The sequence below is a fragment of the Microcaecilia unicolor genome, chromosome 11 (assembly GCF_901765095.1).
Source record: "Microcaecilia unicolor chromosome 11, aMicUni1.1, whole genome shotgun sequence".
NCBI lineage: Eukaryota > Metazoa > Chordata > Amphibia > Gymnophiona > Siphonopidae > Microcaecilia > Microcaecilia unicolor.
In genome coordinates, this window is record NC_044041.1 from 77,044,628 (window position 1) to 77,061,715 (window position 17,088).

General features: G+C 44.2%; 1 protein-coding gene across 1 annotated transcript in view; it reads left to right on the forward strand.

Annotated features, from left to right (window-relative positions):
• LOC115480737 (semaphorin-4E-like) overlaps positions 1 to 17,088 on the forward strand; it is a 141,417-nt gene that overhangs the window by 108,405 nt on the left and 15,924 nt on the right. The window contains exon 7 of the mRNA XM_030219608.1: positions 13,228 to 13,344. Coding sequence (XP_030075468.1) covers positions 13,228 to 13,344 — 117 coding nt within the window. The remainder of the gene's footprint in view (positions 1 to 13,227; positions 13,345 to 17,088) is intronic.

The window sequence follows — 17,088 nt, forward strand, 5'->3', positions numbered from 1 at the left end:
GCGGTCCGCCCCGGGTGCCAGTGGGTGGGGGATGCTCCGCTCCCGCCGCCTCCCGTGGCCGTTCCTGCGGCGCCGCACATTTAAAAAAACGGCGAAGCAGTGTCGCAGGCAGCGCCTCGTGCCCTGCTTGTAAAAAAAAAAATAAAATCTCCTTCCTTCTCCTCCTCATCTTGACGTCTTGACGTCGACTCGGGCCTTCCAATCATTGGAAGGCCCGAGTCGACGTCAAGACGTCAAGACGAGGAGAAGGAAGGAGATTTTTTACAAGCAGGGCACGAGGTGCTGCCTGCGACGCTGCTTCGCCGGTTTTAACAGGACTGAGGTGGGGAAGGAGAGGGGCGAAAGGGACTCGGGTGGGGGTGTTCAGAGGGGAGAAAGGGACTGGGGTGGGGGTCTCAGACAGGGGAGGGGAGAAGGGGACTGGGGTGGGGATCTCAGAGGGGAGAAGGGAAGGGGAGGGGAGAAGGGGACTGGGGTGGGGGTGTTCAGAGGGGAAAAGGGGAGGGGAGAAGGGGACTGGGGTGGGGGTGTTCAGAGGGGAAAAGGGGAGGGGAGAAGGGGACTGGGGTGGGGAGAAGGGGACTGGGGTGGGGGTCTCAGACGGGGGAAGGGGAGGGGAGAAGGGGACTGGAGTGGGGATCTCAGAGGGGAGAAGGGGACTGGGGTGGGGGTGTTCAGAGGAAAGAAGGGGACTGGGGTGGGGGTCTCAGACAGGAGAAGGGGAGGGGAGAAGGGGACTGGGGTGGGGGTGTTCAGAGGGGAGAAGGGGGCTGGAACTGGGGGCTGAAAAAAGGGGCAGAGAGAGAGAGGGGACAGATCCTAGATGGAAGGGGGAGCGAGAGGGAGGGCAGACCCTGGATGGATGGGAGAGGGAGGGCAAATGGTGGATTGAAGGGGCAGAGAGAAAGGGCAGGCAGTGGATGGAAGGGACGGCAGAGAGGGCAGACACTGGATGGCAGAGAGAGAGAGAGTGAAGACAGATACTGGATGGAAGGAAGACGGTGAAAAGAAGATGAGGAAAGCAGAAACCAGAGACAACAAACTGTAAATAAAATATATTTTTTTATTTTTTTTGCTTTAGGATAAAGTATTGTAGATGTGTTAAATGTTTATAATAGAACATGTAAATAAGGTAATCTTTTTATTGGACTAATTTTAATACATTTTGACTAACTTTCGGAGAACAAAACCCCCTTCCTCAGGTCAGGATAGGATACTGTAACAGCACTATACTGTATTGACCCAAGGACGGAGGTTTTGGCCTCTGAAAGCTAAATGTATTAGTCCAATAAAACAGGGGCGTATCTGAACTGCGGCAGTAGGGGGGGCCAGGGCCAGAGTGAGGGGGCACATTATAGCCCCCCCCCGCCGCCGCCACCATTGCCGATCCCCCTCCCCCCAGCCGCTGCCATTGCCAATCTCCCCCCTCCGTTGTTGTCGCCTACCTTCGCTGGCGGGGGACCCCAACCCCCGCCAGCCGAGATCCGCGTCCTCCTGCCGCTGCCGGCTGCCGTTAAAAGAATTCCGTCAGCTGGCGGGGGACCCCCAACCCCCGCCAGCCAAGCCGAGGTCCTTTCATTTCTTCTTCCAGTAAAGCTGGCGCCGAAAGTTTCTTCTGAGTCTGACGTCGCTGCATGCTTTCCTTTTCCTTGTGTGACTCGTAGAAATGACTGCTTATGGTATGGTAGAATTGCTCTATAGGTCCTGAGTGTTTTGTATTCTCGGCATGCCTAGTACTGGATTTTGGGGGGGGGGGGTGTTAAAAAATGACCGGCCCCAGGTGTCAACTACCCTAGGTACGCCACTGCCTAATGTACTGAAGTCTTGGAAGTATTGGCAGGCTGAAAATCCTTGGGGTAAGAAGAAGTCCCTAAAGTATTGACCTTACTAGTGCAGCTGTTGCAGGGTGGAATCCCTTGGGTGTGAGAAGTCCCTAAAATATGGAACTCATTATGAGAGTGAAGAGAATAGAAAGTATAACTGCTGCTTGGTGATTTAACTTTGAGGATGAATTGAATGAATGCTGCTGTTGGAACTGTGTACTAGAAACCTGCATGGAATAAAGTCCTTGAGTTTGAAGTTACTGGTGGATATCTGTTTCTTCATTTTTCCGGGAGCCTGTGGTTAGAGGAGATTGTTCTGTCCCTGGCTGCACAAGAGAGGCGCCTGGTTACAACTTATGCCCAGGCTGTCCTGACCCTGGAGGGTCATGTCACAACTCACAATGTCAGAGCCATGGCTGCGTCGGTAGCTCACTTGTGGTCAGCCTCCATTGAAGAAATTTGCAAGGCTGCAATGTGGTCTTCAGTCCACACATTCACATCTCATTACCACCAAGCATGATACCTGACATGATAGTTGGTTTGGCAGACAGTGTAGCAGAATCTGTTTGGGGTCTAGAATCAAACTCCACCTTCCTAGGCCCATTTTATTCTGTTCCAGGCTGCACTCTCATTCAGATTGTATATAGTTTCAGGTTAATCTGTGTTATGTCCTCATTGTTGTGAGGCCCAATTGACCAATGTTTGTTGTTTTTGGTGAGCCTGGATGCTAGGGATTCCCAGCTTGTGAGAATCTATAAGCCTGTTTGTACTTGGAGAAAGTGAAGGTACTTACCTGTAGCAGGTGTTATCCGAGGACAGCAGGCTTTATATTCTCATAGTCCCTCCCACCTCCCCTTGGAGTTGTTGTCTTTATCATTTTTACTTTATTTTTCTGTAGTATACAACTGGGGAGACTGCGTTCGTGCAGTGGGCGGGAAGGCACTTGCACATGCGCAGTGGAGCGTGTTTCACGCTCTAGAAAGCTCTGTTTTTACTTTTGTAAATCCTGGACCCGTGTCACCTACATCTGAGAATATAAAGCCTGCTGTCCTCGGAGAACACCTGCTTACAGGTAAGTATCTTCGCTACACCTCAATATAAAGCACAAGTATTGATCACACAGGCTTGTTTCAATGAACTGCTCCATCAGACAGCCAAGAAAGCAGCTAAATGTTAGCAATACCGATTATGTAAATATGGGAGTAAATGTGGAAAACTGCTAGTTAGGTTTTCTAACCCTGGGAGTGGCCCTCAAAAAAATTTAATGCTGAAAAATAATCAGGATAAGCTTGTTCACTCAGATGTAGAGATTAACAAAAATTTTTAAGCAATTTTTCATAGAACTTTACAGCACAGACAATTCTACAGAGGTGGACCCGAAAACATATCTATCGAGTGAGGATTTACCTTGTCCAACCCATTCACAAAGTACTATGTTGAATCACCCTATTGGGGAAGATGAAGTCACTTGGGCTATTAATAGAAGTTCGCTTTATAAGGCTCCAGGCACAGATGGGTTTAGGACAGAGTTGTATAAATTATTAGTGGCTGGTATTGCTAAATCGCTTACTGCTGTGTTCAGTAACATAGTAGATTTTTAAAATTTACCAGAATTTTTATGGTCAACATAAATAGTTTTTTCGAAGCCTGGGAGATCCCTCTCTAGGAGACAAAACTTCAAAGAAGGTGCATTAAAGTGGAGAAAACCCCTCAGAAACCTGGGGCAAACTGTCGCAGGTTTAGAGCGAGGTTACTAATAACAAGAGTAACACACGCCCAGATTCTATCACTAGGTATAAAAAACTCCACAAAATTGGACAGCTAAATAATTTTTTTGAATTTTTTTAAACATTAAGCTGCCTTATGTGCTAGCATAATTATCTTGCTTTAACAAAAATATGATTCTTAATTGCTGAACTGTTAAATTTACAGCATCAAAAAAAGTGAGAACACTTAACTTGATAAAGTGAATAAAGCACTCATCTTTATGTTCATAAACAATGCGGAAACAGACAAGACTGGAACAGTAGGACTGGAGCTGAAGCTGAGGCAGGCAATGCTGGAACAGACAGGACAGGAGCTGAAGCTGTAGACAGGCAATGCTGGAACAGACAGAACTGGAGCTGAAGCTGTAGACAGGTAATGCTGGAACAGACAAGACTGGAACAACAGGACCGGAGTTGAAGCTGAAGGTAGAGGGGATTAGAGCAAGCAAGGCAGACTAGGCAGAACACAAAGCTGACCCACACAGACAAACAACAGAACTAAGTCTGAAGGCTGACCCTAGCACACAAACAAACAGAGAAGAACAGAAGCAGAAGTGCACACAGGCACCCTAAACAAGAAATCAAGACAGAAGTGCCCACGGGCACACAGACTATAAACAAGGCAGAAGAGCTTCACTGCACACGGACTAACCTGGAGACCTTTGGCATTGCAAAGGCCCTGAATGAAAGTCTACCACTTCCTTATAAAGGCCCTCACTAATGTTGTCACAACTACAGGACAGAGGCAGGAAACACACCGAACACCAAAGTGAGGCTTGAAACACACAGGAAGTGGAAACACTAAAGGAAAGAAACGATGCAAGGTGAAAGAACAGACAGGAGCCAGCTCAGAAGCTGACCATTAGGAAATAAGGTGAGTCAAGGAGGGGTCACGACCACAGTCGTGACACATTCCAGAATTGGCAATTTGTATATAGTAGAATAAACTTGTATCATATGACATTATTTCCGTGATGGCTTTATGTGCTACAGCATGTGCCAGTCTAGGCATTGCGAAAGGATCTGTATGTATTGAATGGAGAAATTGTTAAATTTTGTTGGAAAGGGAAAAACCCCAAAGTGAAGATTGACTTATTACAGTAAAAGTCTAAAAACCTGGATGCCAGAAATCTGGACCATCTGAGAATCCAGACCTTCAAAAATTGCTATTTTCAGACTGCCTGATATTCTGGACTCCCTCTCCCGTTCTGCCCCACATGGTCCAGCATTTTTCTCCTCACACCCAGTCCTGCACGCTGCTCTGTCTCACTCTTCCTTTTTCCTGAAGTCTGCAGCAGCAGTCTTACTCACAGGCTGCCTCTGGTATGCACCATGCCTTTCCCTTCTGACCTATCCCACCCAACAACAGAAAGTTGCATTAGAAGGGGTGGGACAGGCCAGAGGAGAAAGGCACTTCTACACTATATGGTAACTGGTCCTTGGAGGACTTGGGACTTCCTAATATTCATAATTATCTTGCCTTCTGTGACATCTTAAAGATTGGGTGTTGGAATCTGAGGAGTTTACTCCTTGGAATATGGAATGGAAACTGTTTATGCCTCTGCATCCACATTACCTGTTACATGTTCCTATTGGTAAACTGCACAGAAAGAGAGTGGGAAATGGACCAATGACTCCGGGAGAACGGGAGATAAGATTTCAAAGAACCACTTTATTCAATGACTCAAACAGTCTAGATTATCCAAAATGTGCCAATTGCGTCTTATTGATCTCTGTATATCTTTTGCTAGATGAGAGAAACGTAAGGTACATACAATGTCCGGTTTCTCTCTGTGCGTGGTGGATTGCAGTAGAACAGACCTATCTTTGGAGAGTGCTTTGGTGTATCCGTCCTTGATGCATTTCTCCGGATAACCCCTATTGGAGAATCTCTTGCTTAAATGTTCTGCCTGCATGTTGAAATCTTCATCCTGTGGCAAGGTAGTATAGAATCCTTACAACAATTCTATACTTGGCTCAACTCACGAGACTCCAATCTCAAATTTAAAATGGAGTATAATAAAGAACAAGTCCATTTTTTAGATCTCAATATCTCAAAAGGCATATATTTTTTTCAGACATCTATTTACAGGAAACCCACCGATAGAAATGTTTTTTTGCACTATACCAGCTATCATAACCCATCATTAAAGCAAAACCTACCGCTTAGCCAATTTTTGAGATTACGCAGGATTTGCTCAAGTTTTGAAGATTTCAACATGCAGGCAGAACATTTAAGCAAGAGATTCTCCAATAGGGGTTATCCGGAGAAATGCATCAAGGACGGATACACCAAAGCACTCTCCAAAGATAGGTCTGTTCTACTGCAATCCACCACGCACAGAGAGAAACCGGACATTGTATGTACCTTACGTTTCTCTCATCTAGCAAAAGATATACAGAGATCAATAAGACGCAATTGGCACATTTTGGATAATCTAGACTGTTTGAGTCATTGAATAAAGTGGTTCTTTGAAATCTTATCTCCCGTTCTCCCGGAGTCATTGGTCCATTTCCCACTCTCTTTCTGTGCTGTTATTTTTACGTGGGAGTTAGTGTTCATCCACTTAGGTGGATTACTCTCTCCTATTGGTAAACTACCACATTTCTTAAAGTGCAGTGCTTTGCTGAAATCCTTGAGAGATACATGGAGGGCCCTGATGTCCCTATGGCACAAAGCCTCTATATTCTTACCTATAACAGGCAGCCAGGATTTTCTTCTGGGTATGGATACTGCAGCATTTCGTAGATGGGCACATGGTGGGCTTACATATATAGCTGACCTTCTATTGGAGGGAGGCACAATGAAACCTTATGACTTTATTACAAAATGCTGGTGTTTCGATGTGATGTTTATGCTTATATGCAGATTCTCCATTTTGTATCTCTTCTATTAAGAGCTAATTGCACCATAGGAATAACCACTAAATTATATGATTTCTTTAATCAAGATAGAAATAGGCAAGTTTCAGTGTCAGGTTTACATAAATCACTTTGCAATTTTATCCCAAAGAAAAATTATGCATCCTTGCCCCCAAATTCTTTATATGGTGCCTTAAGTTGTACGCACTAATTTGGCCAAATGGCCAAATTGCACACACAACTTAATTGATTAACAAGCCAATCAGCACTGATAATTGATACTTAACAACCAATTAGTGGCACTAATAGGCTTTAATTAGAATTTACACAACTTTCTAGGCATATTCTATAATGTGGTGCACGTAAATTCTAATGTGCGCAGTCAAAAATGGGGCATAGGCGTGGAATGGGTAGGTTGTGGGCATTTCAAAAAACTATGTGCACTATTATGGTGTACACCTGATCTGCGCCTAACTTAGGTGTGGGTATATAGGCTTATATTATAAACTACGCCTAACTTTAGACGTAGTTTATAAAATCACGCTAACCGCGTGGTTTTTCATCACCAATTTTTAAGGCACCATTTATAGAATTTGGCCCTTGGTGAATAAATGGAATACTGAAATGGAGGTCAGATTGCAGCCAATAGATCTCTATTGAGCTTTAAAGCAAACTCCATTTTTGGTACACAGTGCAATTTATAGAGACAGAAACAAGCCTATTATGTAGGTATTGTCCAATCTCTTGTCTGCATTAAGTGTGGTACACTGGATAATACATTATATCATGCCTTCAGGTTATGCAGGTATATACAATGTTTTTGAAATTAGATGCTGACATATCTGGGAAAGGTTCTTGATAAGTCTATATTACCTTCCCCATTGGGTATTTTATTTAGGGAAATGGAACATTGTTGTCCTCTCTCTAGAGGGGACGTATTCTATTATGTAAGGCAAGTATAGTGGGAAATAAATGTATTTTGCAGAAGTGGATCTAGGATCAACCACTAACATTTTGTCAATAGAGAAATATTTCATAATCTAATATCAGAAGCTCAAGATGTATGTGTCACAAAATGTCTAGCCACCCGCCTGGGTTTACTCCGTGGCCACTTAGAGGGTCTATCCCCAGCACAACTCGGGTCAGCCTACACCTGCCGCTTTTGCTCTACACTAGCACCCTTCTCCCACCAACTGGGTCACAACAACCTCTGGGCGAGTCTCCCGCTCTCTAATTATCCCCAGTGATTTCTTGGTTACTAGAGCCACACTCCCAGTGGTCCCACAGTTCCCAGAAAGCACTCACAGACCCAACACACAAACCACCAGGATTCTTTATCAGTCCAGACATGCAAAATGAACAAACAATTGTGTTTATTCTCAGAACTTGGAACAGTGGACAAAAAAAAAGTGCAAATAGCAAACAATAACAGGTAACTGAAATATGGATCAATTATAACACTAACTAGACATTTGTATACTATCTAAGTAGTAACTGGGAAAGTCAGGACATATAATTCACCAAGCCTCAGCAAAGAGATCTAGCTCTCTTTCCTCCCTGGCTGAAACTGAACTCAGTAAAGTCCAAATGAGATGAGCTTCTGGGCAATTGGAGCCCAGTCAATAATTTCTAAATATATACTGTTTTTTGCTTCCGGTTCTGTCAAACTAAAGAAAAAACACTCAGTTCTCTGTAACAGCTTTAACCATAAACATGCACCATCTGCTGACCAAATAGGAGAAATACACTTCAGAACATAATCAATGCAGGAAAATATTCAATACATTTTATGGGCTTAAAACACTGTTTCTTCACAGTATGTCTCACAGATAAACGTAAGAAATTATTTTTGTCTATTTGGGAGCCTTACATTCAAGATCTTCCACCTCAAGCTCATAGCTGGGTTCTTAATGACTTACAATTGTAATTTGCATATTCAAATAGACCATCCTTTAATGTTTTACTTTGGGTTACTGTAAAAGGGAAGGGTGGGATGGGATTAGATGGGTTAATGGTTGTTCCATGTTATATCATAGAGCCAAAGAACCAAAGCTCTCTACATTGTTTAGTACCTTTATTTATGTAAACTGCTTTGTTGCAGTCATTGTTTTATTTGTAGAATTCAATAAAAAGATTTGAACACATAAAAAGTGGGAGAGTTAAACATGCCTCCCCCAAGAACCAATTTCCACAAAATGTTTAGTGCAGCTGTGTTTAGCATTTCTAAAGTTATTAGAGGGATTCACATACATAAAATGCAAACTGGTGGGTGGCATTTGAGCTAGTTGCTCCTTTCTGAGCTCCGCATTAACCTGAGTTGTAGCTGCTGTGCAGCACTCTATATCATGGGGAGAAAGAGGAAAGGAGCAGTCAAGGTTGCTCCCCAAGCAGCTGAACCAACCTTGGCTCCTAGACAGCTCACTTTGGAAGCTTGCAGGATAAGGACTGAGTCAACACCACTGGCTGTGTCTTTGACCGGGTCCGTGCTGTCGGACCGCAGTGCCGAGGAGGTCTCTGAGCCCCATAAGGACAGTACCATCCAAATCCAGAAGTGCCTTGCTTAACAGAGGAGAGCAGAGCGGTGCAGTCTGACTGAGGCAGACGCCGTCTTTGCTGGAGGTCTCCCTGTGGTGTTTTTCTCTCCCAGTGCTGGGAGCATCATATCATTTCCACTTGGTGTGGCTGCTCCCTGTGGATTGCCTGGAGAGGGCTGAGTAGGAGAACTGCAATCCGGAGGTTTGGAAGTAAAAAAAACAGCTGTTGTGACTTTGGAGTCACTCTGGGAAGTTATTCAGGCTGTGAACTGTTCTTAACAAACTGTTGTCAACAACTGATGTCAGATATTAAAGATTCCAAAACAATCCAGCAAGAACAGGCTGCTTGTATGGAAAACCATGATAAGAGGCTAAAGTCCATAGAGGGGAGATCTGCTCAAACACAGGAGGGAATGGTTGCCTTGTTGAAGGATAAGGAATATTTGCATCGTAAGCTTGAATTTTTGGAAAAGCAAATGAGGTACAATAACGAGGTTATTAAATTTTCCATGTTCCCCATTAATTTCTGCTCTTGATATGGTTTGCAAGTACTTCCTTGAAATCCTGAAGATTCCATCTGAGGCATTGCCCCCCCCCTCCAGTACAGCTTACTATGTACCTGGCCTTGGAAGAGTAGCTGTAGAACAAGGCAGGTAGATAACTACTGTGGACTTGACTGCTTCCTTGAGTCATCTTTAGAAGTGGTAATGCAAAGGTCAACTATGATTGTTACCTTTGCATTGGAACCTGACTTGGCCCAAGTATTGCGTATGTTCTTTGATCATTTGAAGTTTTTGGAGGATCACATATTTGTATATTACCTGAAATTCCTGATTTATCAAGCAGAGGAGATAACAGGAGTTCTTGGCTTTAAGACCTAGAATTCTGACTCTTGGAGCAAACTATAAATTAAAATTTCCTTGCATTTGTTTGGTTGGTTTTGAGAGCAAATCTTTTTTCATTTTTTTACCCAAATCAACTTCTTGAGTTTCTTAATTTAAAAGAGAGTTCACGTGCAAGGCAGTTATTACCAGAGAATTGAGCACTGTTAAGGTTGGCTGGTATGTCCAGTGTTATTGTAGTCTAGCTCTTATATTATATTGTAATTATTCACCTTATAATTTTGATGATAATGCCTTATCTTTTGGTGGTCTATTGAGGTAGTTTCATTGAAAATGGTTGTATAAACATTTCCTTTTTGTATTCTTTGTTACAACTTTAAGGGCTCTTTTACTAGGGTGCTAAGCCCTTAACATTGGGTTAGAGTTTTTTTTACAAAATAGTGACTGAACGCTTTGCAGCGACTGAGCTTTCCTGCTGAGGTAGAGCTTAGCTTCGGCTTCTTTTTTTCTTCAGCATCATGCCTCATACCAAGAGGAAGGGGATGGTAAAGACTGTTCCACCGCCTGCAGTTGCATCGTCCCCGCTCCATCCTACACTCCAACAGGCTATGGACCGCCCCACTGCAAGATCCCAGCTAGGAAGCCCAGTGAGGGGCCCTGCTTTTGTGATTGGAGGAAGAAGTCTTCGACCAGAGCAAGACATTTCACTGTGCCCCCCCCCCCCCCCCCCGGCGGCTAACCCTCTTCCTTGTCCATCTGCGGTAAGGGTTGAGGCCGTGACTAAGGCTGCAGTGGAAGTCGCTGTTGCAGATGTCAGAGGTGGCATGGTTTCCCCTTTGGATCCTGCTACTGAGCAGAAGAGCTTCAGGGCAGCTGAGGGAATTGCTGCTCCCAAGGTGGTGAAGCTGTAAACTCTTTGGATGGCTATCCAGAAATTGGGAAAGACTGCTTCAGATACAGCAACACTTGTGAGAAAAGTTGATAAATTATCTCAAACTGTAAATAAAGTGCAGCAGGAGAATTTTGACCAAATACAACAAACGCAACTTGAGGTTAATAATTGTGATCAAGGATCAGAAGTTTTTCCATAGAAAGACTGAATAGCTTGAGAATTTCAAAAGGGGACTGAACCTAAGAGTACTGAATTTCCCTAAAGTATTGGGTGTGACCCCTGTTGACATGTTTAAAAAGTTTCTTCGTGAAATTTTGAAGATTGCCTCTGAAAACATTCCCCCGTTGAACAAGGTATATTTGCCTGTTGTGACCAAGAATGTCACAGAGGATCAACCCTTGGAAGACCAGTTGATAGTTGGGACTCAGGTTCAGGGCCGCCGAGAGGGGGGGCCAAAATTCCCTGGGCCCAGGCATCCAAGGGGGGCCCGGCACCGCAGTCCCCTCCACCTGCCCCCCTCCGTCCACCACAGGGCCGGGCCCCCCTGAATTCAAATCATAAAACCTCACCTCGACCTCGCTCCGTGTGAAAGAAGTGCAGCAGTGGCAGGCTGCAAATCGCCTCCCTTCGGGCCTTCCCTCCCTGTGTCCCGCCCTTGTGCAAGTTACGTCAGACGAGGGCGGGACACAGGGAGGGAAGGCCCGAAGGGAGGCAATCTGCAGACTGTCACTGCTGCGCTTCTTTCACACGGAGCGAGGTCGAGGTGAGGCGCTATGATTTGAATTCAAGGGGGCCCGGCCCGGTGGTGGACAGAGGGGGGTGGGTGGAGGGGGGGGCGGCGGCGACAACAACAACTTCAGGGGGGCGGCAGGGGCGGGGGTGGGGCCCTGGGGGCGGCCTTGCCCCGGGCCCGGCTCAGTCTTTCCGTGGCCCTGCTCAGGTTCAGCCACTTGTTGGAGGAAATGATTTGAAAATAACATCTCTGCCATCTTAAAGGCTTCCTTTACGGATGTGAATGATCGCACCACTTGATTGCTGACTTTGTTTTTGAACAGGACCTAAACTGTAATGAGATTATAATTCAGAAATTCTGGTTCTCTGTTTTGTGGCCAATGAGTTTGATTATATCCTGATGTGACTAAATCAACGCAGGAGAGGAGGAAACAGTTTTTAGCAATGAGGGAAGAAACAAAACATTTAGGGGCCTCTTTTCTCTTAGCTTACCTTTTTGTGGTCAAATATTTGGGTTTGAAGTATGTATTTTTTGCTCCTGAGCATTTAAGATCTTTTCTGGACCTGAAGAAGTTGATCAGTGGTAAAACAGCATGATTAGCTTTGCATCCCAATGTTTAATGAGATTAGTCCCTTTAGGCCTTTTTCTTAATTTGAGTTATTTGTTGTTCTCCTTAACTTTTTTTTTTCACACCCCCACTGTTATCTATGATGTGGTCTAAGGAAGAAGTTTGGATTTCCATAATTGTTTTTCCTTTTTTTTTTCTAATAGAAATTCTTTCTGTATTTCTAGAACAAGAGGTTTTCACTTATGATCTGTTGTTGAAAATTATAAATAAAAATGTTTTAAAAATCATGGGATTAGCACATGAGAACAGGCTACCACAAAATGCAGTAAAGCATTTTGCAGTATTTTGCCTGTTAGAGTGTGTGGTACACTGCAGATTACGTATTTTTTAGAATTTTTGTTTTTGTAGGGGGAATGCCATGGGTGGAGAGTGTGCATTTCCAGATTAGCACGCACTAACTGTATAATGCAGGGTTAATGCAGGAGCTCTTTTTGCTTCCTAAATAGGAAACAGTAATTGCTCCTGCATTAATTAGTGCATAACTTACAAATGAAAAAGCATTAAATCTGGGTTTAGCACATGGGAAAGTCCCATGTTAAAATGAGTTCAGCCCAAATGTTACCGCTCTTTAATGAAAGGACCTGTTAGGGAGAAAATGCCTTTGAATGGGGTAAACAGCAGAGTTTATTTTTTATTAGGGAGAAAATGTGAGACAATCATTGTCTGGGAGGATCACCACTAGCAGATATGGTAGAACTCAGTAGTGGAAGAATCTGCTACCTCCAGTTATCCGCTTTTCTTTATCCTCATGACCTACTATTTTCCCCACCCTCTTTTTCCCATCTGCTCTCTCTATCCTATTTATTTTGTAGCTCTTTTCAACTTTTATTATAATTTTTATATGTAAACTGCCTGGATGGACTCCCTGAGTGCAGTATGTCAAATTTGAATAAAACTTGGAAACTTGGATTGCTTGGGACCATGATGCTGAGGGGAATGACTAGAAATCAAGTAGGGTCTCCAGCAATATAGTAGATATAGCACAACAAGACAGTCTGGGGGGGGGAGGGGGGGAAGAAACAAGAGATTTTTATTTTATTTTTGTTAACAGCTATTGCACATCTCCCTCTTTATTTTTAGCAGATTTCTGTGGTTTCAGGAAACTGCAGTGAGTACACATAATAAATATCTCCATGTCTCTCTTTAGGTGATGAACTTTATACAGCCACTTCATATAACTTCTTGGGTTCAGAGCCAATCATCCTTCGCACATTAGGAAACCGTCCTCATTTACGGACAGAGTTTAAAACATCTTGGCTTAATGGTAAGATCTACTTCACATTGCATATTGCCCAAGTTTTGGGGGCAAAGAAAGTGTGTGTAACCGAGTGTCACATGAATTTCCAGTTTGAAATGTATGTGGGAGCTCTATGTCTTGGAATTTTCTCGTTCATAGAATGATTCCATCACTGAAATGCCTACTGTGAAGATGGGTAGAACAGATGTACGTACGTGGCTGCCCTGTTGCTGAAATAATGTTAAATCTTTTTGCCACTGCACGTAATGTAAAGACTAGAAAACTCCAGCTCCCGGGATCAGAAAAGCAGTTGAATATGAGAGTCTTTATAGGGCAAAAGTAATTGTTGTACCAAGTTAGGGACAGTCTATGCTCCCCCTCATCCTCTCCTGCCAGGTAAAATATTTCACTCTGTCCTCTGTCTACATGGGTAGATTAATGTCATCAGAACTTATAACAGAGGACATGAATAGGGATAACACTGATAGGGTATAGTGTTATCAGGGCCACTACTGCAAGAAGCAGATGCAGAGCCATAGGCAGTCGGTGGCCCAAATACAGATGTCAAAATTCTGGCCAAGGTTTTGGCCAATCGCTTGGCCCCAATCCTTCCAGTCCTTATATACCCAGACCAAGTGGGCTTTGTATCTTACCGCAAAGCGATGGATAATATTAGAAGGGTGGTGGATATCATGTACTTGGCAAAACAAAATCAGAAGCCGCTTTGTCTTTTAAGCCTTGACGCGGAAAAAGCCTTTGACCGGGTCCACTGGCCCTTTATGTATAGAGTAATGGAGAATATGGGGTTTAGAACGCAGTTTTGTAGGTGGATTCAGGCTTTTTATGAATCCCCAAGGGCTTGTGTCCGGATAAATGGCGGAAATTCAGAGTTATTCAGGCTGCATAGAGGGACTAGGCAGGGCTGACCCTTGTCGCCTTTGCTGTTTGCAATGGTGATGGAGCTTTCGCAGCCCATGTGCGGTTAGACCCTAATATCTCGGGAGCCAAAGTAGCAGATAGAACCCATAAAATGGCTCTTTTTGCAGACGATGTGCTGCTGTTTGTTACTCGACCTCAGTCCACTTTCCCACATCTCGAGCAGTTGATAAGAGAATATTACTACTACTACTACTATTTAGCATTTCTATAGCGCTACAAGGCGTACGCAGCGCTGCACAAACATAGAAGAAAGACAGTCCCTGCTCAAAGAGCTTACAATCTAATAGACAAAAAATAAAGTAAGCAAATCAAATCAATTAATGTGTACAGGAAGGAGGAGAGGAGGGTAGGTGGAGGCGAGTGGTTACAAGTGGTTACGAGTCAAAAGCAATGTTAAAGAGGTGGGCTTTCAGTCTAGATTTAAAGGTGGCCAAGGAAGGGGCAAGACGTAGGGGCTCAGGAAGTTTATTCCAGGCGTAGGGTGCAGCGAGACAGAAGGCGCGAAGTCTGGAGTTGGCAGTAGTGGAGAAGGGAACAGATAAGAAGGATTTATCCATGGAGCGGAGTGCACAGGAAGGGGTGTAGGGAAGGAAGGACGAGTGTGGAGAGATACTGGGGAGTAGCAGAGTGAGTACATTTATAGGTTAGTAGAAGAAGTTTGAACCGGATACGAAAACGGATAGGGAGCCAGTGAAGCGACTTGAGGAGAGGGGTAGTATGAGTAAAGTGACCCTGGCGGAAGACAAGACGGGCAGCAGAGTTTTGAACCGATTGGAGAGGGGAGAGGTGACTAAGTGGGAGGCCAGCAAGAAGCAGATTGCAGTAGTCTAAACGAGAGGTGACAAGGGTGTGGATGAGGGATTTGGTAGAGTGCTCAGAAAGAAAGGGGCGGATTTTACGGATGTTGTAAAGAAAGAAACGACAGGTCTTGGCGATCTGCTGGATATGAGCAGAGAAGGAAAGAGAAGAGTCAAAGATGACCCCAAGGTTTCGAGCTGAGGAGACAGGGAGAATAAGAGAGCCATCAACAGAAATAGAAAACGGGGGGAGTGGGGAGGTGGGTTTGGGGGGAAAAATGAGAAGCTCGGTTTTGGTCATGTTTAATTTCAGGTGGTGTTGAGACATCCAGACAGCAATGTCAGACAAGCACGCTGAAACTTTGGTTTGGATGCAAGGTGAGATATCAGGGGTAGAAAGGTAGATTTGGGAGTCATCAGCATAGAGATGGTAGGAAAAGCCATGGGATGAGATTAATGAACCAAGGGAAGAAGTGTAGATAGAAAAGAGGAGGGGACCAAGAACAGAACCCTGAGGTACGCCGACAGGCAGAGGGATAGAAGTAGAAGAGGGCCAACTGTTTGACACTGATTCCCTGTTACCCTTTAATGCACTGCGGGATAGTTACCCAGGGGTGGAGGGAGATGAATTTGCCTATTGCCAGTTGGCATCCCTTCTCAAGAGTAAGGCGGTGTGAGAGGTAATGCAGCGTAAGAAACTTGACCTGGAGGAGATATGCGAGAAGTTTGACTCATCCCAGGGCTTGATAGGTTCCTTGTACCACACCATAAGTAAGCAGGCACCCAGTTGTGGAACACATAGGGGTAGCTGGGAGCGGGAATTAGGTGTGAAGTTGGGAGAATCCGAGTGGGAGAGAATAGAAAAAGCAGTGATGGGGGTATCAATTCATGTTCCTCTGCAAGAGAACGCTGTCAAAGTATTATATCGATGGTACCTTACACCAGCCCGACTGCAGTGGATCTTTCCGACCTCTTCGGACACCTGCTGGAGAAGGTGTGGTCACAAAGGTACAATGGGGCACATTTGGTGGAGCTGTGTCAAAATTTGTGCATTTTGGAAGGCGGTACATTTCAGGTTACAGATCTGGTTGGGGTGTGTTGTGCCATGGGCCCCTGAGGTGTTCCTGTTTTCAGCTAGGATTGCAGGCCTACTGTCACACCAGCAGACCCTAGTCAAACATGCGGTTGGCACAGCAAGGGTGGTTGTAGCGTCACATTGGCGAAAGGAGGGGGTTCCCTCTTTAGCTAGATGGCTTAATAAGTTGAGGTATGTTCGTGAAATGGAGAGACTAGTGGCTGAGCGTAAACAACAATTGGGAAAATGGTGTTCTGTTTGGGAGCCCATCCCTTTTGACGCTGTGTAAATGTAGCTGCTATATACAAAGAGTGATATGAGGGCTAGTGCCCATTAGTGTCCACCTGGAGGGCGGGGGTGGGGGGTGGGATGGGAGGGCGGGGGGGGGGGGAGAAATCTTTGTTTTCTTGAAAATTGGATAAAAAATGTGAAGTTTAATGCAGTTGACATAGTTATGTTGAAACTATTGAATGTAATCATGCAAGCTGTACTGGTGGGTTCCTGTATTAGAATCAGCATGTCGTATTCTTTTATTTTTTGTGGTTCCCTTGTGCTGTTTCAATGGATAATAAAGACTTCTTGCAAATAAAAAAAAAAAAGAATAAAGTGGTTGCTCAAAGCATATTCTAACCACAATTGCTCAACTGCAAAACACTATGCACAACTTTATCCAAAAACACACTCAGAACCTTACTGTACCATAAATATTACACTGGGCAGACCTAATACACCAATATACCACCCATACGGAAAATGCAGACAGTCAACAATATGAAACAAGGGATCATATCATCACAATTCTCATGTAGAGCCACAAAACACCCTAATTCATGTTTAATGTGGGATAAAATGCCATAAATAAGTAAATAAATGTAAACTGTTAATGCTGAGCAACTGATTCTCAAAGTGGACATATTCCAAACACTATAATGAAAATAAAATGATCTTTTCTACCTTTGT